General features: G+C 38.8%; 1 protein-coding gene across 2 annotated transcripts; it reads left to right on the plus strand.

Moving 5' to 3' along the window:
* Positions 1–14148: 14148 nt before the first annotated feature.
* LOC103445299 (brefeldin A-inhibited guanine nucleotide-exchange protein 1) lies at positions 14149–23265 on the plus strand. 2 transcript variants are annotated; one of them, XM_008384289.4, is made up of 11 exons: positions 14149–15276; positions 15619–15936; positions 16452–16794; positions 16937–17362; positions 17891–18183; positions 18787–19060; positions 19375–19877; positions 20214–20535; positions 20858–21218; positions 21428–22110; positions 22584–23265. In XM_008384289.4, the coding sequence occupies exons 1-11, from the start codon at positions 14261–14263 to the stop codon at positions 23190–23192; spliced, it is 5148 nt and encodes a 1715-aa protein (XP_008382511.3). In that variant the 5' UTR covers positions 14149–14260; the 3' UTR covers positions 23193–23265. The 2 variants fall into 2 exon arrangements, with proteins under 2 accessions (XP_008382511.3, XP_028965675.2); XM_029109842.2 differs by having other exon boundaries at positions 14159–15276; positions 16442–16794.
* The last annotated feature ends 996 nt before the right edge of the window (positions 23266–24261 follow it).

Genomic DNA, 24261 nt, shown 5'->3' on the forward strand with positions numbered 1-24261 from the left:
GCATAGGCTTTGCCCGCGAAGTTAATTATCCAACGTGGGTAGCAAATGTTTTCCTTGTTAAGAAGAATCCGACCAGGAAGGTCTCCTGCTCCAAAAGGTCTTGTGGAGAATGTGTATCGATTACATCGACCTAAACAAAGGATGCCCGAATGATAACTTTCCCCTTCCTCTCATAAACAGACTTATAGACTCTACGGCAGGGTGTGAACTCCTAAGCTTCATATATGCTTACTCAGGATACAACCAAATCCCCATGAACCTTCCAGACCAAGAACACACAGCCTTCACTACTGACAGGGGACTATATTGCTACAAAGTCATGCCCTTCGGCCTAAAGAATGCAGGAGTGACTTATCAGAGACTAGTCAATTCAATGTTCGTCGAACAGATTGGGAAGAGCATGTAAAGTTTACGTTGATGATATGCTAGTCAAGAGCAAACATGCTGACCAACACATCACCAACCTATCTAAAACTTTCACCATTCTGAAGATGTATTGAATGAGGTTGAACCCCAACAAATGTGCCTTCGGCGTAGGCTCTGGAAAATTCTTAGGCTTCATGATAAGCCAACGAGGTATTGAGGCTAATCTCGAGAAGATCAAAGCAATCCTCTACATGAAGGAGCCAGTAACTTCAAAATACATTTAGAGCCTTACTGGCAAGGTGGCAGCCTTAACTAGGTTCATCTCTAAGGCCACAGACAGATGTGCTCATTTCTTCAAAGCACTTAAGGGAAGTAAGAAGTACATTACATAGACTGATGAATGTGTTGAGGCATTCAAGAACCTCAAAGACTACATGAGTAAAGCCCATTTGCTCTTCAAACCTGAGATTGGTGACTCTCATTATCTATCTGTCGGCATCGGCTTTAGCAGTAAGTTCTGTTCTCATTCGAAAAGATGGTAATATCGAACGGCATGTCTACTACGCTAGCAAGGCCTTACAAGATGCGGAGACATGATACTCCAACATTGAGAAATTGGCTCTAGCATTGGTCATGTTTGCTCGAAAACTTCGCCCTTACTTCCAAGCACACTCCATCATCGTGCTTACCAATCATCCTATTCGACAAATACTCTAAAGTTCTGACACTTCCAGGCGAATGATCAAATAGGCGATAACATTGGGTGAGTTTGACATCTCCTACCAACTAAAGCCAGCTGAGAAGGGCCAAGCAGTGGCAGACTTCATCGCCGACTTCACATATCCTGTTGACATTGTTTCTATGCCTAAATAAATGGTTTCATTACCCTTGGAAACTCATAAAATATAACCAACAGCCCCAGCATGGAGTCTATATGTTGATGGCTCGTCCAACCAACAGGGTTGTGGAGCAAGACTAGTTCTTACGACCCCTGACAAAATGGTGATGAAGTATGCTCTTCGTTTCAAATTTAAGGCGTCGAACAATGAGGCCGAATATAAAGCCCCCCTAGCAGGCTTACATTTGGCCAAACACCTTGGGGTTAAACGAATTGATATCTTCAGTGACTCCCAATTGGTGGTTAACCAAGTCACCAACAACTTTGACGCTAAAGATAGCTCCATAGCAGCATATCTGGCATAAACGCAATTGTTGCTCAAACACTTCCACTACTAGATCACCCAAATTCCTCGAGTGGCAAACAGTCATGCAGATGCTTTGGCTCACCTCGCCTCAGCGGTGGAAGACAAGATTGGGAGAAAAATTCAGGTCGAATTGTTGGCAGTACCAAGCACCATAGATGCGGAAGTGAGCAACTTACAACAAGGAGATAGTTGGATTACCCCGATTTATAGATTCCTTGCTCATGGCACCCTTCCAAATGACAAAGTCCAAGCTAAGCAGATTCGATACAAGGCTACCCGTTACTTGATCATTAATGACCAACTCTACAAGCGGGGTTTTAACCTACCATACCTAAGATGCCTTACGCCCGTAGAGGCGGAAACTGTCATTAGGTAAATACATGAAGGAGTCTGCGGAGATCATGCTGGATCTCGATCTTTAGCATACAAGGCTTTTTGCCAAGGATATTACTGGCCAACACTCCACCAAGATGCCATCATAATATCCCGTTCATGTGATAAGTGTCAACGCTACACAACTATTCCTCACTCCCCTTCCGAGCCGCTCACTCTTATGATCAGCCATTGGCCTTTCGCCCAATGGGGACTTGATTTGATCGGCCCAATGCCTGTAGAGAAGGGCAAGGTTCGCTATGCAATCGTTGCAGTTGACTACTTCACAAAGTAGGCCGAAGTAGAACCCTTGGCAACCATTACTGAGGCAAAAATAGAAGACTTCGTATGGAAGAACATCCTTTGCAGATTCTGCATTCCCAATGCGATAGTCGCTGACAATGGGAGACAGTTTGACAACAATAAGTTTAGGATGTTCTGCTCTAAGTTCAACATCAATTTATGTTTTGCCTCCCCAGCTCATCCCCAGTCTTATGGACAAGTTGAAGCCATCAACAAAATAATCAAGCGAACTTTGAAAACCAGCTTAGATAAGGCTAAAGGTTGTTGGCCAAATTTGTACCCCAAGTTCTTTAGTCATACCATACTTCGTATCGAACATCAACAAGAGAAACCCTATTCTCACTTCCCTTTAGTACAGAGGTAGTTGTCCCAGTTGAGCTTGAGCAAGCAACGTTCTGAGTTCAGAACTACGTGCAAAGCAAAAATGACAAACAACTTACCCTCAACTTAGATCTAGTCGAGGAACACAGAAACCAGACTCATTTGAGGAATGTCGCCCACAAGCAGCGCATCTCCAACTACTATGACTCAAGGGTCAAACCTCATTTTTCAAAGTAGGGGACTGGGTATTGAAGAAAAGATTACTCTGCGACAGAGTCCTGAGTAAAGGAACACTTAGTCCAAACTGGGATGGACCGTTTGAAGTTGTTGGCATCAGTCGCCCTGGCTCTTACAAGCTTAGAAGCTCTGATGGCAAGACCCTTGGCCATCCATGGAACGTTGATCACTTAAAGTACTATTACAAGTAAACTCACATTGTACAAGTGTTAAGCTTCAGCCGTTCGGCATCCTATGTAACGAAGACTATTTGGCATAAATTCAATAAAGAGGTAATTTAGATAACTCAATTATAATCCTCTTACATTCCTAGTAATGAAACACTCGAGTTCAAAGCTTCAACATGAATGCTTCCAACATGAAACAAAGTCTAAGTATATGTCAAAAAGACTATACAAATAAACGAATAGCTTCACAGTATATTCGTTCAATCATACATTCCAACACATTCATACATAAGCCAACTGTGCTTTGAAATGGTTCAACATATTTTGTGTCATTCGACATTTGTTACAATGTGCCTAGACACCTTGCCCTTATTCTCACCAACCAAGTGATGAAAGGTGAAGAAGGAACCCATCTTCATGCCACCAACCAGGTGATGAAATGTACAACCCGTACTCTCCTTCATGCCACCAACCGGGTGATGAAATGTACAACCCGTACTCTAATATCATTTGGTAACTTGTTATTCATGCCACCAACCAGGTGATGAAATGTACAACCCGTACTCTAATATCATTTGGCAACTTGCCATTCATGCCACCAACTAGGTGAAGAAGGAACTCATCTTCATGCCACCGACCAGATGATGAAATGTACAACCCGTACTCTCCTTCATGCCACCTACCAGGTGATGAAATGTACAACCCGTACTCTAATATTATTTGGCAACTTGCCATTCATGCCACCAACCAGGTGATGAAATGTACAACCTGTACTTTCCTTCATGCTACCAACCAGGTGATGAAATGTACAACCCGTACTCTAATATCATTTGGTAACTTGCCATTCATGCCACCAACCAGGGGAAGAAAGAACTCACATTCGTACCACCAACCAAGTAATGAAAGCAACTCATCATTCATTCCACCTACTAGAAGACGAGTGGTACAACTTGTACATGTGAACTCCTAGCATTCACAAATAATCAGAAACCCTCAAGCTTGACAACTCAACTAGAGGAGCACTTATGCCCAACAAGAGTTATAGTCACCAACAAAGTCTTATTGCAAGCCAACAACAACTTCAGTGCATGACATACGAAGATCAAGCTATTCAGCCCTTTTGCATCTGCTTCAAACATTTCCTCTCTGTAACAATGTAAACACTACAACTCGTAGAAAGTTTCATACACTCTTGATTAAGACAATGTGAAGCAAAACCAATTTATGGTGCCAACAAGACCTTCATCAAAGGAGTTCAACCACAATTCTTAAAAGCTTCACACACTCTTGATCAAGACAGTGTGAAGCAAAACTAATTTATGGTGCTAACAAGAGCTTCATCAAAGGAGTTCAACCCCCATAATTCTCAAAAGCTTCACACACTCTTGATCAAGACAGTGTGAAGCAAAACCAATTTATGGTGCCAACAATAAGAGCTTCATCAATGAAGGGCAACCACAATTCTTAAAAGCTTCACACACTCTTGATCAAGACAGTGTGAAGCAAAACCAATTTATGGTGCCAACAAGAGCTTCATCAAAGGAGTTCAACCACAATTCTCAAAAGCATCACACTGTCTTGATCAAGACAGTGTGAAGCAAAACCAATATATGGTGCCAACAAGAGCTTCATCAATGGAGGGCAACCACAATTCTCAAAAGCTTCACACATTTTTTATCAAGACAGTGTGAAGCAAAACCAGTTTATGGTGCCAACAAAAGCTTCATCAAATGAGTTCAACCACAATTCTCAAAAGCTTCACACACTCTTGATCAAGACAGTGTGAAGCAAAACCAATTTATGGTGTCAACAAAAGCTTCATCAATAGAGGGCAACTACAATTCTCAAACCTTCGAAGCAAATTTAAGACTGTTCGAAGCAAATTCAATTTATATGGTTCGTCCAAAACTTCGACTACTACAAGGTGTGGCTCGCATCACAATCTCTTGCTCAACAATGTGGAAGCAAAATTTGTATATGTTGTCTCTTCCACATTTTCAAATTTCTAGTTTCCCAAAAAAAAAAAAAGGAAATTCAACAAAGCTTCATCAATGGAGGACAACTACAGATTCTCAAAAGCTTCACACTATCTTGATCAAGATAGTGTGAAGCAAAATCAATTCATGGTACCCAAAAAAAGCTTCAACTCCAAAGCTTCACCTACAAAGCTTCAACACAAAAGCTTCACCAACAAAAGCTTCATCAATGAAGGACAACTACAGATTCTCAAAAGCTTCACACTATCTTGATCAAGATAGTGTGAAGCAAAATCAATTCATGGTACCCAACAAAAGCTTCAACTCCAAAGCTTCACCTACAAAGCTTCAACACAAAAGCTTCACCAACAAAAGCTTCATCAATAGAGGACAACTACAAATTCTCAAAAGCTTCACACCATCTTGATCAAGATAGTGTGAAGCAAAATCAATTCATGGTACCTAACGAAAGCTTCAACTCCAAAGCTTCACCTACAAAGCTTCAACTCCAAAGCTTCACCTACAAAAGCTTCAACACAAAAGCTTCACCCACAAAAGCTTCACCAATAAAAGCTTCAACACAAAAGCTTCACCAATAAAAGCTTCATCAATGGAGGACAACTACAAATTCTCAAAAGCTTCACACTATCTTGATCCAGATAGTGTGAAGCAAAATCAATTCATGGTACCCAACAAAAGCTTCAACTCCAAAGCTTGACCTACAAAAGCTTGACCCACAAAAGCTCTTCACCCACAAAAGCTTGACTCACAAAAGCTTCACCTAAAAAAGCTTCATCCACAAAAGCTTCACCCACAAAAGCTTCACCCACAAAAGCTTCACCTACAAAAGCTTGACCCATAAAAGCTTGACCCACAAAACTTCACCCACTAAAGCTTCACCTACAAAACTTCAACACAAAAGCTTCACCTACAAAACTTCAACACAAAAGCTTCACACTATCTTGATCAAGATAGTGTGAAGCAAAATCAATTCATGGTGCCCAACAAAGCTTGACCTATAAAAGCTTGACCTATAAAAGCTTGACCCACAAAAGCTTCATCTACAAAAGCTTGACCCACAAAAGCTTGACCTACAAAAGCTTCACCTACAAAAACTTCACCCACAAAAACTTCACCTACAAAAGCTTCACACTATCTTGATCAAGATAGTGTGAAGCAAAAACAATTCATGGTGCCCAACAAAGCTTTAACCTCAAAGCTTCACCTACAAAGCTTCAACACCAAAGCTTTAAAATATATATATTTATTTAATTTTTTTTTCGGAAATTCGAAAAATTCAAAAATTCAGAAATTCGAAAATTTAAAAATTCAAAAATTCGAAAAAAAAATTTTGCCTAGGCCTCATCTTCTTTGGGCCTAACAACTTTCATAACAAATATATATGAAGAAAGAGTTTTGGGCTACCACTTAGAAAGGAAATGCCTCATTCGTCAACTCCCTCGACCGGAGACTTGAAGGACTTCTACCATATGCTGCTGCACCTTGATACTCGGAAGTCTCACGACCACTTAGTGACTTAGATTTTTCAAGTCTCCAAACGAAAAGTTTTCCTCACTAGGGAAATTACGGGAGCACTACCTCAACCTACATGCTTCACTCACAAAGCTTCAACATACAAGCTTCAATAAAAGCAAAAATTCAAAGAACTTAGTGAGGAAGGCCTTGGTGTATTTAACACAATACGTTGAAATGAAGCAAAGTTTGTTTATTGATATCTCAAATAAGTTACAAATATGTACATATATATGAATCAAAATAAACAAACAACAAGGAGCATTCACAAAGGTTGCTCAGGAGAAGTCTCAGCAGTCGGCAGAGCCCCAGAAAGAGGAGGCACCATAGGGTGATTATTCGGAGCCTCAGTACTAGGCAGAACCCTAGAAGGAGGAGGCACTGAAGGTTGATCATTTAGAGCTTCATTACGCGGTACAGCCCCAGAAAACGAAGGCAATAAATGCCTTTGGAACAAACCCACAAACCTCTGATGATCAAGTAAAATCTGACCATCAGATTCCTGCAGCTGGTCGAGCTTCCTCTTCATTTTTGTAGCATAGTCATGTGTGAGCCTGTGCAACTGTTTATTCTCATGCTTGAGCCCTTTGATCTCCTGTTTGAGACTTATCACTTCAACCACCAATGATTCAACTTGGCGAGTTCGAGCAAATAGGCGTTGGGCTATATTAGACACAGAACCTGCACACTGAACACTGAGAGCCAGAGAATCCTTAACAGCTAACTCATCAGACCGTTTGGAAAGTAATCTGTTATCTTTGGGAGTGAGAAGGTTCCTGGTCACCAACGCAGCGGTCATATCATTCTTCATCACAGAGTCCCCAACGGTAAGAGGACCAGTACGGGATAAGAAGAATGAGCGCCATATGTTGTCTTGAGAAGGCATGGCTACCTCTTCACCAAAGTTCAAGTCAAAACGACGGTCGGATATGCCAGACATTCTCAGAAATGATGAAGGAGAAATGAGGTGCAATAAATCTCTGAAGTAAGGGGAAAATTCCTACAAGCAATAACTCTATGAATGAACTCCTTGCACACAATAGGTGCCCTTATAAAAGATAGGGCAACAGGGCCGTTGGTTCAAAACTTGAAGAGGCACCACTCTCCGGATTCCGAAAATGCACCACTCTCCGGATTCCGAAGATGCACCACTTTCCACAAGCAACATCAGCTCCTCGGGTACCACAGATAACTTTGCCAAAGATCTCTGACAAAGTTTAGACACATAAATTTTGAAGGTCCAACTACCATACTATTACCCACAATGGTAAAGGAACAGCACCACTGCTTGATAACTAGAAAGTCTCAATGTGTGTTAACCTCCGTGCTCCGTGGCAAGGTAGACTGGCAAAAATGCCCAACCTTTACTCACATTCGAGAAAACACTCCCAACAAGATTGCTTTCTCAAAAATTGAAGAGGCACTGCTCTCCGAATCTCAAGAGCCAAACTCCTAAAAGGATTGTTTTCTCAAAAATCAAAAAGGCACTGTTCTCTGAATCTTGAGAGCCAGATCCCCGACATGATTGCTTGTTCGAAAACCGAAGAGGCACCGCTCTCCGAACTTCGAGAGCCAGATTTCCTTGGATAAAGCTTGTCTGCAATCTTCACACGCAACATCAGCTTTCCAGATACCACAGACCACTTTTTCAAAGCTCTCTAACAAAGTTAAAACATGTGAAGCTTGCAGCTCCCACTACATTGCTATGACCAAGAAGGGTAAAGGAATAACATTATTACTTGTTCAAAAATCGAAGAGGCACCGCCCTCTGAATCTCGAGAGCCAGACTCTCAACAGGATTACTTTCTCAAAAATCGAAGAGGCACCACTCTCCGAATCTAGAGAGCCAGATCCCCGACATGATTGCTTGTTCAAAAACCGAAGAAGCATCGCTCTCCGAACTTCGAGAGCCAGATTTCCTTGATAAAGCTTGTCTGCAATCTTCACACGCAACATCAGCTTTCCAGATACCACATACCACTTTTTCAAAGTGCTCTGACAAAGTTAAAACACGTGAAGCTTGCAGCTCCCATTACATTGACTAAGAAGGGTAAAGGAATAGCATTACTACTTGTTGTTAGGGAGATTCCTATATATGTCGATCTTCATCCTCCACGGACAGGCAGACTTGCAAAAGTGCTCAACCCTTCCTCATATCTGAGAAGGCACTCCCAATGAAACCTCTCGAAATACTCAACTTTCTTCCCCCTTTCCCAATAATACCTATGCAAACCAGCCACACCAGAGCAAGAGTATCTCATATCATCAGGGTCAAAAGCAAGAGTATCTCATATCATTCTTTTTCCCTGTCTTTTCATTTACCTTTGTTCTTACCTATAAGACAAGGAGAAAGAGAGCAATCAGTTAGCACTTGGAATCAAGCTTCCAATCAGGAACTGACTGCCTGGAACCCCTTGCCTGATTACTTACCTAGCATTGCTTTCGAGTACTCGTCTTCAACATCTTATGCTTCTATAAAAGATACCACATCTGCTTGAGGAACATATAGGGCAAGTGAGAAGGATACAAGGATGGAGACAAGCGCAACAGAACACATGCCGATTCATCTATTACTTCGTCAACAGCAAAAGTATCCCATATCATAAAGGTCGAACGCACTCTTGATTTGATGGACTTGTTTTGACCCTCAAATTCTTGAGTCGGCCTTATACTATGGAGGAAACCAGAAAACCCTCCAGCCCAGTTCAAGAATAAGCATGTGGAAGGTTACTTCTTCAAAAGTAAAAATATCTCATATCACCTCTTTTTCATTTGCTTCTCCTTATCCTTGTTGCTGTTTACGACACAAGGAGAAGAAGAACAATCAACTGGAAGCCGAAGCCGAACCTTCGATCCAGGTTACTTGCTTGGAAGTCTGATTGCTTACCTTGTTTGTTACCTCTTTCGGCAAATCTCTTAACTCGGCGACTTGGGGGACTCCTACTATAGGGTTTTGTATCGCACTTGACCAAGCCCGAAACTACAAGTAAGCTTCAAGTGAAATTGATACATTACCTTGTGCATTTTCATCGGTTAAAGATACCACCCCTGGATGGAGGAAAAATACTTCCAGAGAAGATGTCACAACTACGTATGAGACAGATAAGGCAAGTGAAAATGATACCACACTTCGGTACTTAGAAGTTTCATGATTACTCAATGGCTTGGATCTTGCAAGTCCCTAACCAAGGAGCTTCCCTCACTCGGGAACTTAGGGGAGCACTGTTCGTACCATACTTGACCAATCCCGAAACTACTAAGCACCGGTCAACGTTATACCGTCAAGGACCTAAAAGAGTTTCCCTTAAACCAGGAGGCCAATTATAGCGCGACACATGTCGACATCAGAAACTAATCATAGCGCGACATGTGTCAACATCAGAAGCCAATCACAACACGACACGTGTCAATGTCAAAATGACACCAGAAACTCTCTTCTATAAATAGAGATCATTCTCTCACAATATTTCTTAATGTCATTTTTATTAAATCATTCACTTGTACTCACTAAAGGAGAGCTTGAACCTATGTACTTGTGTAAACCCTTCACAATTAATGAGAACTCCTCTACTCCGTGGACGTAGCCAATCTGGATGAACCACGTACATCTTGTATTTGCTTCCCTGTCTCTATCCAGTTACATACTTATACACACTAATGACCAGAGCAATCTAGCAAAGGTCACAAACTTAACACTTTCTGTTATACCAAAATCCTCATTGATTTTGTGCATCAACAAACCATATGATTACTAAAATGCCATTGTCTCAAATCAAATATTTTATATACTTTTTTAATAAAATTTGATATAGTATATAATAGTAAGAAAAAATTAAATTGCTTTTTGATTTCATAAACATACTAAAATGATTTTGTTTATTTTTTTTTTATAAATTTAAGTATTGACTTTAATACCTAAATTTTCTCGCTCAAGTTGTAGTTTTTTCTCTTCGGCATATGTATGGAGTTGTGCATAATGTGAATGAGCATAGAATTATGCTTAATGAGCTAGAAGGACATGGGTTGGGTGAAAAGAAATGAGCTGGGTGAAGATAGAAAATAAGCTGGGTGAAAAGAAAAATAAGTCTAGGGTTAAAAGAATAATCTTGAAAATAATGAAAGGAAAACTAATGAAAAGAACTTCAAATCTTTACATTTAAATCAAAAACTACCCATTAACTTTATTTTAATAATAAGGACAAAAGACTAAAAAAGAAAAAAAAAACATAACAAACCCAATAGCGTGGGGCGCGTACCCCCCACCCTAGTCCACTTTTTTTCTCCTACCTTTTGTCCCATCATTCAGCTAGATTAATAGTTTTTTTTTTTTTTTTGCATAGAATTAAAAAAAAACTTCGAATTGAATTACATTCTCCTGTTTTATTTTTGTCTCCTGTTTTATTTTTGTGGTGTTGTTTTCTAATAGTAGTCATGATGATGAGAAACTTTTCAATGTGCCCAGAACACGGGATGGTATACTCCATACAAGTTGTGAGAATCTTGTGTTAAAAAAATTAATAACATAAAAAATAAAATTTTTCACCATACTTATATAATGACATATGGTATATCATTTGTATTACAGGCACAAGGAAAAATTTCTTGAAGATGACACCTAAGCTCAATAAATTGGATGGAAAGCTACATTTATTATTGTAGGTATATGAAAAAAGTGAGGAAATTTTAATTTGGTAATTGAAAACAGCTTTTTAAATATAATTACTGAGAATTAAACACTATTTATAAAACTTGACCAATAAGGGTCTAAGTTTCAAACCTTATGAAACTGAACCAAAAATTAAACACTATTTATAAAACTTCACAAATAAGTAGACACTATTAATGAAATTAGACCAATAAGTAGACATCATTTATGACACTAGATCAATAAGTAGACACTATTTATGAAACGAAAATAAGAATTAGGCATAATTTGAACACTGGACTATAAACTATTTATGAAACTAGAGTAAGAACTAGACAATATTTATGAATTATGACCAAGAAATAGGCACTATTTATGAAAGTGGACCAATAACTAGACACTATTTATGAAACCGGACCAATAAAGAGACTATTAATGAAATTGTACCAATTACTATGCATTATTTATGAAACTGGACCCAATAACTAGACATTATTTATGAAACATGATCAAGAATTAGATATCATTTTATGAAAGTGGACAAAAAACTAGACACTATTTATGAAATTGAACCAATAAATAGTATAGTATAGTTCAGTTTCATAAATAGTGCAGTTTCATAAATAGTGTTCAGTTTTATAAACAGTGTTCAGTTTTATAAACAGTGAAAGTGGACAAAAAACTAGACACTATTTATGAAATTGAACCAATAAATAGTATAGTACCGTTCAGTTTCATCAATAGTGCAGTTTCATAAATAGTGTTCAGTTTTATAAACAGTGTTCAGTTTCATAAACAGTGTACATGTACTACGCACGAGTCATGTTTTTTGTTTTTTTTTTTGGTTTTTTTTTAATTGTGTCCTTTTAGTTAAAAATTAAGTTTTTTGGTTTTTCATTAAAATTTAATTCTTTTTCATTAAATAAAGTTTATAGCATGGTTTTTTTGTTAAAATAAACTTAGTTCAAACTCTTTTCATTAAAGTTCCCAATAATGAAAGTAAGTGAGGGTATAAAGGGAAAAAATTTATCATTCCTATTGCTAGAGCAATCCAGAATTCAAATATCTTGTATATGTTGGGAATCTAAATCCTCCAAATTAAGGAATTGAATTCCATTTTTTGTGTGGGCCCCACACACTTTTGATTCCTCCTAATTTTAGTAAACACAAGTATAATCCGTAATCGGAATCGGATTCCTTATTCTCATTCCGATTACGGGTTAGTAAATGCTTATCAGAGTAAAGAAGGTCTCTCACGGAATGAGAGAAGTCTAGAAGCTGGGTATTGTTTTTCAACGAAAATACTTTGACAATATGAAATCAGGAAACTTTGTGCTTGGTATGTATCAGTATCAGCTTTCAAATTGCTGGTATTAGTCTTCCATCACACACCATTTCTTTATTATTTATTCAAATATTTATAGTGACAGATGGTAGAATTTACCAATAAAAAAAGATAGTAGAACAAAACAACTGTTACTGGTAGTAACTGTTAAATCAGATTATGCTTGATGTTGATGGTAACTGGGTCCATATTTGAACTAGAGCGGGTATTTTCTGAATCGAATACTAAAATTAAATCAAAATTTACTGAAACTAAAATTATCAAAATAAAAAATTATCAAACTTTACGGTTCGAGTTTGATAAGCAAACTTGGTTGGTTCGGTTTTATCGTAACCGACCTGAAATTTTTATTAATGTTATAAATATATAAAATATTAGTGTATTTTGTTGAGATTAAACTCAACCGTTGAATTTGATTGTGATTATTTTTAACCATTGGTTCATAAAGATAAACTCGTTCAATCATTTTCTCTCTTCTCCGTCGACTCATTCTCTCTCCATCTCGACTCATTCTCTCTTTATCCCTTTCGACTCACTCTCAGGCTCTCATCCATCATCAGCACTTAGCGGCAAAAGGTGAAATGCCACTTCCACCGCCTCCACCACTTGGTCCAACGACTCAACTATGTCCACCCCCACGTCCGAAGACTAGTTCAACTTCAATAGGAAGCAGTGAGATGAGTCGAAGAAGCTGAAGGCGTTAAGCTTCTACATCAAGCTCTTGATTTGAACTTTAGACTCTTACTTTGAATAATTTGGAAGTGTGATTTTTGGGAAGGATTAGTCCATGAAGTTCCACCTCACTTTAGATTTTGTTCCTAGACTACAAATTCATAATCATTAATTTACGTCTTTGAATTTAACGAAACGTGCACCATTGGTCCTTGCCGTTAACTTTCGTTAGAAAATCTATTAAATCGTTGACGTGGACATATGTGAGTCTCACATTTTATTTTATCAATGTAGTTAAAGTAATGATATGCCGAATGGAAGTCTAGTATTTCCAATGACATGGAGACAAAATTTAAAAGTTAAAAAGTATGTTTAATAGTTTTGTTGCAAATGAAATGTTTTTAATTTTTGTTTCTCTAAGCTATGGAGGAATCGTACTCAAGATATCATGTTACAAACTTATTGTAACATATTTGACTCACTTAAACAATGAATTCGATATTAATTATTATATCAGTATTTCACTTCCTTGTATGAAAAAATCGTTTGCACTAAAAAATAGTCACCAACACAAAAAAAAAAATTGTTTAGGAGAACTCGAAAATATTATTTAGCCATAATCCATTGACGTAAACACAAATCCAGATAACGTAGGTGGCATACTCTAGGTACCGTTTGGTACGCAGATGGGAACGGGACGGGACGGAACAGGACGGAACAGATGATGTAAATATTGAAAAAGATAAGGAGAAATTTTGTCATAAAATGTTATAAATTTGTGTTCCACGGATGTGGAACGGATCGTTCCAGGGGAAGAGGTGGAACGAAAAATCAGCCAAATTTCGTCCCATGGGACAACCGTTCCACAGTTTTTAGACGCACCAACGGAACGGCTCGCCCTGTTCCGTCCATCCCACATACCAAACGGTTCCCTAAGAATTTTCCGATTACGTAATTGTCGGCTCAGCCCTTCCTTCCTTCTCAAACTATAAATACTCTCCCTCTTTTATTTTTCTCTCTCCGAAATAACACCCAAATGAAACGAAGAGAGAGAGAGAAAGAGGGAGATCCGATCGAATTCGAATGCATAGTCCACTGACAATCCAATTCCCAAATCAATGTCCGCTTCCCAAACCTTAGGCGGCCCCTCCCGCGCCGGCCGCCTGCTCGGCCCCTCCCTCGACAAAATCATCAAGAACGCTGCCTGGCGCAAGCACTCCCATTTGGTCTCCGCCTGCAAATCCGCCCTCGACAAGCTCGACTCCGTCACTGACTCCTCCATCATCGATCCCAAGTCCCCCGTCTCCGGCATCTCCCTCGCCGACGCCGAGTTCGCCCTCCGCCCCGTCCTCCTCGCCCTAGATTCGGCTTACCCCAAGGTCGTTGAGCCCGCCATCGACTGCGTCTTCAAGCTTTTCTCCCTTGGTATCTTCCGCGGTGAGATCGACACTTCCGATCCCAAATCTGTGCTTTTCAAGCTCGTCGAGTCGGTGTGTAAGTGCGCGGCGATCAGCGAGGAGCCTATCGAGCTCGGCGTGCTTCGGGTATTGCTCGCCGCCGTGAGATCGCCGCGGGTTTTGATACGCGGTGATTGTTTGGTGAATATTGTTAGGACTTGTTACAATGTGTACCTTGGTGGAGTGAATGGGACCAATCAGATCTGCGCCAAGTCGGTTTTGGCTCAGATTATGGTGATTGTTTTCACCAGAGTAGAGGAGGATTCGGTGAATGTCAGCATTTCTAGGGTTTCGGTGAACGAGTTGTTGGAATTCACTGATAAGAATTTGAACGAAGGGAGCTCCATTTTGTTGTGCCAGAATTTCATCAATGAGGTTATGGATGCGAGCTACGGCGGTCCGGATGGAATCAAAACGGTTGCCTCCCCAGGTCCCAAATTACAAAACGGCAATGCCAGTGGTGAGTCTAATAATGATGGAGCTGAATCCGGCGACTGTGCTAGTAAGATTAGGGATGATGGGTATCTTTTGTTTAAGAATTTGTGTAAGTTGTCCATGAAATACTCATCACAGGAGCACTCTGATGATCAAATTCTCTTGAGGGGTAAAGTATTGTCCTTAGAGCTTTTGAAGGTGGTCATGGACAATGGGGGTCCAATTTGGCGCAACAATGAGAGGCAAGTGATCGTATGCCAATCATACTTGAGTCATTTCATGCTTATAAACGGGTATATAGTGTACTTTTACTTTGAAAGCATAGCAGAGTAGATATCTGGAGAAGTAAACCCAGTTTAAATTAGTGACTAAACAATGTTTAAGACTTTAGAAATTAGCGGTATACAATGCAGGTGCTTTGAGGGGCATTTTCTTCTTGTTAAGGACTTTAAATCTGATATGCTGTATTTTTGTTATTGTTGCTGATATATTGTTGCTGAACATATTGTTTACTTGAGTACACTTTTGCAATATTTTCACGAATCACTGTGAGGAAGCCAATAGTTTGCATTAACTTGGCACAGGTTTCTCAATGCTGTCAAGCAGTTCCTCTGCTTATCACTGTTAAAAAACAGTGCGTTGTCAGTCATGGCCATTTTCCAGCTTCAGTGTTCTATTTTCACCAGCTTGTTATCGAAATTCAGATCAGGATTGAAAGCAGAAATTGGTATATTTTTTCCGATGCTTGTCCTACGCGTGCTTGAGAATGTTCTCCAGCCTAGTTTCTTGCAAAAAATGACAGTCCTCAATCTATTGGAGAAGATCTCTCAGGATTCGCAGATTATCATTGACATTTTTGTCAACTATGACTGTGATGTCGATGCCCCAAACATCTTTGAAAGGTACTGCACTTGTCTGTTACTTTTTTACTTTCCATGTCTTTGATGCCATCAGAACATGAAGTTCCTATGGGTATTCCTTATTTTCTGTTTTGGTATTAATTTGCTTTGAAGCTTGAAGCTTACATATCTGAATGAAAATCTTTAAATTTGGAGGTAGTTGAATTCTACTTAGGAGATAATAACATTTATCTCGTAGTTTAAGGCTGCATATTTAGGACACTTTTGTTCCTGAGCTAGGATTCAGGACTACAACTAGGAAGTTTCCAAATTACTCTTAACCCAATAAGAGCTTGAAAATGGGGCTACATTCTTTTAGCTTAAGCCAATGTGAACGATTGATTTTTCCAAAAACTCTAGCTTGAACCCAGTTTTTCTGCTCTGGGTCTATTTAGCTCTCTCTCACACATACACTCAAAATGCATGCATATTTAATTTTTTTTACCATCATTCCTTTGTAAGCATTGTGTTTTTGTAAAATGTATTAAAACCCTTATAATTCCATCAGATATTTGCAGGATTGTCAATGGCCTTCTGAAAACTGCTCTAGGACCTCCCACTGGTTCAACAACAACATTGTCTCCAGTCCAAGATATCACTTTCCGGCATGAATCCGTAAAGTGCTTGGTTAGCATCATAAATTCAATGGGATCTTGGATGGACCAACAGCTGAGTATGGGAGACTCCTATCTACCGAAGACCAATGAAAGCGACACCTCAGCTGAGAAAACAGAAAATAGTTCGACCCCAAATGGTGAAGAAGGAGCTGCTTTTGATAATGAAGTACATCCAGAAGGAAGTGCTGAAGTTTCAGATGCTGCAACTCTTGAGCAACGTCGAGCTTATAAGCTTGAACTTCAGGTTGAGCTCTGCTTTGTTTATAGCGAAATAGAGTATACAATCATCAGGAATGCAATATGAATTTGTGTTTGTCCCCTCAGTCGATATGCCTCTGGCTAAATATGGCTCTTTCTTTAGTGACATTTTATTGTTTTTAATACAGAAAGGTGTCTCGCTGTTTAATAGGAAGCCTAACAAGGGCATTGAGTTTCTGATAAGCAGCAAAAAAGTTGGTAGTTCCCCAGAAGATGTGGCTTCTTTCCTGAGGAACAACACTGCTGGCCTAAATGAAACCATGATTGGTGATTATTTGGGTGAAAGGGAGGAATTTCCTCTAAAAGTTATGCATGCTTATGTCGATTCCTTTAATTTCAAAGGGATGGATTTCGGTGAAGCAATAAGGTTTTTCCTGCGGGGCTTCAGGTTACCTGGAGAAGCACAGAAAATTGACCGCATCATGGAGAAATTTGCTGAGCGCTATTGTAAATGCAGTCCAAATTCGTTTACAAGTGCAGATACTGCATATGTCCTTGCATACTCTGTGATAATGCTCAATACAGATGCCCATAACAACATGGTGAAAGATAAGGTTTGCATGCATAACATGTTCCTTTATGTTTTATGTCAAACCGCAATGAGTTTTGAGCCCTTTTTCTCTGTTGATAGTTTGCAGTAATTATTTGGGTGAGCTTTTCTTTTCTGTTTTTATTATTCTTAATTTGGATCACATGTAGGTGAATAGTCGGGTTATATTTTTTACATTCCCCAGATGTGGTTTGTCTAAATATAGGAATGTTGCTTTCTGAAGTTATGCCCAGATGTTCCCATTACAGGAGTTGAAATCCTTTTGGGAACATCGTTAATCTCATTTTATATTTTTTTAAAAATGTTGTGTCATTTTTTCTTTTCCTTTTTGTTTTATTTTAGAGGAGGGGGTACTTGAGGGAAATAACATTCTTTTTCTGTAGAATTTTAATATTTTTTTTTTTTAGGTGTGCAACTATAAATCAATAAAGTCTCGTGTTACATCCTCATTTTTATACACATCGTATAGCATTTTAGTGTCTGTCAAAATCTAACTTCTGTCTTCTGACATCTGTGTTCGCCGGTTATTCAGATGACCAAGGCTGACTTCATCCGGAACAACCGAGGAATAGATGATGGAAAGGATCTACCTGAGGAGTATCTTGGTGTCCTATATGATCAAATTGTTAAAAATGAGATTAAGATGAGCGCCGATTCTTCTGTACCACAGAGCAAGCAGGAAAACAGTTTTAATAAATTATTAGGCTTGGATGGTATCCTGAATTTGGTAACTGGGAAGCAGACTGAAGAAAAAGCATTGGGTGCAAATGGTCTTCTTATAAAGCACATTCAAGAGCAATTTAAAGCAAAGTCAGGAAAATCAGAGTAAGCTAATATAATATACAAGATAGAATTATCTTTCTCTTATTAGTAATATATTTTACCTATGACACTGATGGAGCATTGAGAAGTGGGTTAGTGTGGTCATGGTTTAATGAGTATAATATTCTTTTTTAATATCTTATGACACTTGTTTTGACTATGTAGAAGTGACAATCACACCTTCCATTGTTGTTCCTTCTACTGTCAAATACTTAGGTTACTCAGATACCGTTTTGGTACTATCAGTACTGTAGTTGGTTGGGAGAAAACTGAACTCTGCTTGATCATACTTAACCTCATACTTTTATTCAACCAGTTCCAAGCCTGACAGAGGAAGACAGTTGTAGGAGGTTGAAAGCCAATGTCTACATAGTCACATTCTATCAACATCTTTTGTTTATTACACAAAATAATTAAAGTAATTACCCCAATTAGGTCTAAGGCATTGTCGAGTTGGTATGAGTTGGTTTGGGACTTTTTTTTTGAGAAGAGAGTTGGTTTGGGACTTTAAGATCAATTGATCCGACCAATGTGGGATTTGAGCTTGCCTTCTGCCTATTCAGAGTCTGGCAACGTTTGGGAATTCATGTTTTCTTGGTGCTGCAGGTCTATCTATCATGCTGTGACAGATGTGGCAATTTTGAGGTTTATGGTGGAGGTCTGCTGGGGTCCTATGTTGGCTGCATTTAGTGTGACTCTTGACCAAAGTGATGACAGGCTTGCTACTTCTCAATGCTTACAAGGTTTTCGGCATGCTGTTCATGTTACTGCTTTGATGGGAATGCAGACCCAGAGAGATGCATTTGTCACTTCAGTAGCAAAGTTTACTTATCTACATAATGCTGCAGATATGAGGCAAAAAAATGTTGATGCTGTGAAGGTAAGTGCATGTTCAGTATATTTATTGAAAGAGCAAGTTAAGCATGTATCTGGATTTTCACATGTAACACCATTCCCCACATATATTATAATTGTAAAACAAATTTGATCAATTTGCATTACAATTTTCTTTCTTGACCCTTTTCATATAACAAATGATACCATAGAAATTTAGGGCTTAGGGTTACTGTTGGCAGAATATAGCACCAAACGTTTATTGCTTGCATTCTTTGGATAGTACAGGTGTCTGTGCTCAGTATGTTTCTGTGCAATGTCCTTTTATATCAGTTTTACCTATACATTTACTGTTTGCAGGCAATAATATCAATTGCCATTGAAGATGGTAATCATCTTCAGGAAGCATGGGAACACATATTAACGTGTCTTTCCCGAATCGAGCATTTGCAACTGTTGGGAGAAGGTGCACCCACTGATGCATCCTTTTTTACTGGATCAAAGGTCGAAACAGAGGAAAAATCACCAAAGCCTACTGGACTTTCTTCTCTGACGAAAAAAGGAACTATACAGAATCCAGCTGTGATGGCTGTTGTTCGTGGGGGTTCGTATGACAGTACTAGTGTCCGGGTGAACACTTCTGGACTGGTAACTCCAGAACAGATTAATAACTTCATTTCAAACTTGAATTTGCTGGATCAGATTGGGAATTTTGAGTTGAATCATGTATTTGCTCATAGCCAAAGATTAAACAGTGAAGCAATAGTGGCTTTTGTGAAGGCCTTGTGCAAAGTTTCCATGGCAGAGTTGCAATCTCCAACAGATCCTCGCGTATTCAGCCTCACAAAAATAGTTGAAATAGCGTAAGAGTCTTTTCTCCTCTATATTAGATTCTGTTGCGTGAGCACAATGACAGCAGAATTTATATTTTATTGTGAGATTACGCATGAAAACTTAAAATTTTCAAGCTCCCAAATGGCATGCTAAGCATGAAGTCCATGCAATCTTTTTCTCAATTCAAACTCTTTAGTACTTCTCCATGTTCTTTTTCTTGCAGATATATTCATTGCTTCTTGTCTTCACCTTTCTCTCACATTGATTATTAATTTTTCCTGATAATCAGACATGCAACTTCATCTGAACAAAATGAGAAGTTGGGATGAATTTTACGATCACAAAATAAATATCTTTCTTTGCAGGCATTACAATATGAACCGCATCAGATTAGTGTGGTCTCGCATATGGAATGTTCTCTCAGATTTCTTTGTATCAGTTGGCTTGTCAGAGAACCTCTCAGTTGCAATATTTGTGATGGATTCATTACGTCAGCTTGCTATGAAATTCTTAGAGCGCGAGGAGCTGGCAAATTACAACTTCCAGAATGAATTTTTGAGACCATTTGTGATTGTTATGCAAAAAAGCAACTCTACAGAAATTAGGGAATTAATTGTTCGGTGCATTTCACAAATGGTCCTCAGCCGTGTCAATCATGTGAAATCTGGCTGGAAAAGTGTATTTCTGGTATGCTATTGGGTTACAAGTTGAATGATTTATAGTGTAGATTAGTTAAATTTTGAAGATTTGTGATCCAAATTGAACTATTGCCACTGTGAAGTTTCAAATGATAAATTCAGGCAGTAACACAAAATATTGGTAATAAGTTCCCTCTATTTCTCTCGTTAGAGCTGTAAAGTTTATTTTTAAGCCTTTGTGTCTTATCATTCTAATGATCTCGAAGTAGGCTTGGGTTTGTTTTCCACAGCTTTAAGTAAAAAAATTCTAGTTATTTGCAAAATGACAGAAATAATGCCTTGTTTCTCACGTCATGCTGTTCTTTCATCAGGTTTTTACAGCAGCGGCAGCTGATGAGCGGAAAAATATTGTCTTGTTGGCCTTTGAGACCATGGAAAAAATCGTCAGAGAATACTTCCCCTATATAACAGAGACAGAGACAATGACTTTTACTGATTGTGTTAGATGCCTCTTAACCTTCACGAATAGCAGATTCAATAGTGATGTTAGCCTCAACGCTATTGCATTTCTCCGGTACTGTGCTGTCAAACTTGCTGAAGGAGGGCTTGTTTACAACAAGAGGAGTGAGCTTGATGTTTCATCCCTTCCAACAGCGAATGAGGATGCTTCAAATGGAGTGACTTTCAATGAGAAAGATGAACATGCATCCTTTTGGGTTCCATTGCTAACAGGTAACTTGATTTAATGCTAGCTTCCAGGAAAGTGCTACAACTTCTTAGCTTTGGGTAGTCGGTTTTATTTCTCTTCGATTCTATTTTGGATTCTTTCCATTATACTTGTCTTTTTTTATATCTATAGAGAAAGGTCTTGTTGGTCTTCAGTCTTTTCAAATTGATTCATCCTTTTCTTTCATTACTTAAATATTCTATTGTTGTCACAGGTTTGTCAAAGCTAACATCAGATCCTAGATCAGCAATCAGGAAGGGTTCTTTGGAAGTTCTTTTCAACATTCTAAAGGATCATGGTCATCTCTTCTCATGCTCCTTTTGGACTGCGATATTCAATTCTGTTGTTTACCCCATATTTAGCTGTGTATGCGGTAAGAAAGACACACATATGGAAAAAGACCAGTCTTCACCAGTTTCAGTATCTCCGCGTCCTGATGGAAGCACATGGGATTCTGAAACTTCTGCAGTTGCAGCAGACTGTTTCATAGATCTATTTGTCAGTTTTTTCGATACAGTAAGGCCGCAACTACCAGGTGTGGTATCCATTCTGACAGGACTCATACGAAGTCCTGTTCAGGGTCCCGCTAGCACTGGGGTTGCAGGTTTAGTGCGTTTGGCTGGTGAAGTTGGTGACAAGCTTTCAGAAGATGAATGGAGAGAGATCTTTCTGGCTTTAAAAGAAGCAACCACATCTTCCGTGCCTGGATTTATGAAGGTGTTAAGAACCATGGACGACATCAATATTCCCGGTCTTTCTCAATCTTATAGCGATATAGATTTGTCATCTGATCATGGGTTTACAAATGATGATCTTGAGGATGATAATCTGCAGACAGCATCATATTTGGTATCAAGAATGAAGAGTCATATTGCTATGCAGCTACTTATCATACAGGTTTTCTTCCTCCCCTTTCAGCCTTCGCATGCATTCAGGCATGATTTATGTTTGTAGTTCTTCCTTCCCCTTGCTCATAAATACAGCATGCATGCAAATATGATGTTCGTGTGATTGCTTAATTGCTCGTATTTTGATGTCTGTTGTGTCAATGCTTATGGTCACACAGTCACGCTTATGACATAATGAACTCGGAATTTGATTTTTTATTTCTAGCATATGTATGGTACCAAGTGTCCATGCTACTGATGCTAGTTAACTGAGACCTTCATGTATATTTTATTGACTTATAATATTGTAGACTAGCCGACATTCACCTCTCCTAGACCCTGCGTAAAGCGGGAGCCTTGTGCACTGGGTACGACGATAATATTGTAGACATGTAAATTACAGTTTAAAGTTAGAGCTATGCTTGCGAACCATGTCAAAACTGTGGAATTTTCATTATTTTCTCTTGTTTCTTCTCTCTTCAGGTTGCTACTGATTTGTACAAGTTACACCTTGAATCGTTATCAGTTGGCAACATTTCAATCCTCCTTGAAATATTTTCCCTCATTGCATCCCATGCTCACCAACTGAACTCAGAGACAATTCTGCACAAGAAGCTGCAAAAAGTGTGCTCCGTCCTGGAACTCACTTCCCCACCTCTGGTTCATTTCGAGAATGATTCTTACAAGAACTACTTAAGCTTCCTCCAAAACGCCCTCGTGGACAATCCTTCTCTGTCGAAGGAGATGAACATAGAAGCCAAACTCGTTGGAGTGTGTGAAAGTATATTGCAGATATACCTAAAGTGTACCGAGCTTCATTCTGCCGAGCAGAGGCCTGCCGATCAGCCAGTTTTGCACTGGATTCTTCCCTTGGGCACAGCAAAGAAGGAAGAATTGGCCGCGAGGACCGACATAGCCGTGTCAGCGTTGCAGGTATTGAACAGTCTGGAAAAGGTTTCGTTTAGGAGGCACGTCTCTCGGTTATTTCCGTTGTTAGCAGATCTTGTGAGGAGTGAGCACACATCTGGAGAAGTTCAGCTTGTTCTAAGCAACATATTCCAATCATGTATAGGCCCAATGGTAATGCAATAATATCTCTATTTTTTGTGAGACACTTGATTAATACACATTGCCATCATCAAATCACAATTTTCTTCTCCTCGAACAGACTGGAGCCACAGAGAGAGCCATTAATATAATTTCCATTAAATTTTGTAGTTTATACAAAATCAAGGCTGGATTTTCCCACCTTTTGAAGAGTGTATCATCTAATGTGTCAATAATATCTACATCTATTACAGTACGAGGGTCATAGTCAGTGAGACCCAAAACTGTCTCTGGTATGATTTTCGCGACGGGTTTTGTTTCAAGTTATATCTCCTAAATGGTCATCGTGCATTTTTTTGGATTCGACAGTCATAACGATTTTGAAATGCCCATAATAACTCCTCTCCTGTTATTGATTTGATTAATAGTTCATTTTCAAGCAGTGTTCAAAATATTGATATAGATGAAAATATTGATATGCAAATATATAAATCAAACCAGTCAATCGATTATTAATTAATACATAATCGTTCGAACACTAGTTGAGAATGAAAACGGCTCTTTTTCTCATAACTGAAATGTTTATGCCTTTAATTTTTTTTTTCTTTTTTTTGGAAACTATGCTTTTAATCTCATACACAAAAACACAAAACCCATGAATAAAAAACGGAAAAAAAGTATAAAACTTTTAGTCTTATTCAAGATATGCCAATTTTGTAGATCCACAAAAATAAAAACCCACAAATCCGATCTCACCCTGAACTTTCTCTATCGAAAGACTTGTCTCTCACTCTATACAGGGATGCCAATGACGTTCAAATCACTAAAACAATGAAAAAAATATGAAGTCTTATCTCGTGTGAAGCATTCGAAACGTCGATTTTGTGTTCCATTGGTCAAAAGTAATTTTTCGCAATCAACGTGTTTGTAGTTTCATTGGTTAGAGTTTTATGCTACAATGGAGGGTGAGTGACATGCCCTGACCACGATATCCCCAAATACTAGGATGAGCATGTGTTGGCAGACACCCGGGGGTGATGAAGCCATTTGAACATGCATGCAAGTTATAAAGAAGGACAAAGGTAACTAAAATAAGTAAATTTAAATATAATGA

The sequence above is a fragment of the Malus domestica genome, chromosome 10, assembly GCF_042453785.1.
Source record: "Malus domestica chromosome 10, GDT2T_hap1".
Lineage (NCBI taxonomy): Eukaryota > Viridiplantae > Streptophyta > Magnoliopsida > Rosales > Rosaceae > Malus > Malus domestica.

Excerpts from the sequence above, each read along its gene's own strand:
- LOC103445299 (XM_008384289.4), top strand. The coding sequence starts at position 14,261 with ATGTCCGCTTCCCAAACCTTAGGCGGCCCCTCCCGCGCCGGCCGCCTG. Across the intron at positions 17,363-17,890 it reads ACAACATGGTGAAAGATAAG|ATGACCAAGGCTGACTTCAT; the intron begins GTTTGCATGCAT and ends CCGGTTATTCAG. Across the intron at positions 19,878-20,213 it reads ACAAAAATAGTTGAAATAGC|GCATTACAATATGAACCGCA; the intron begins GTAAGAGTCTTT and ends CTTTCTTTGCAG.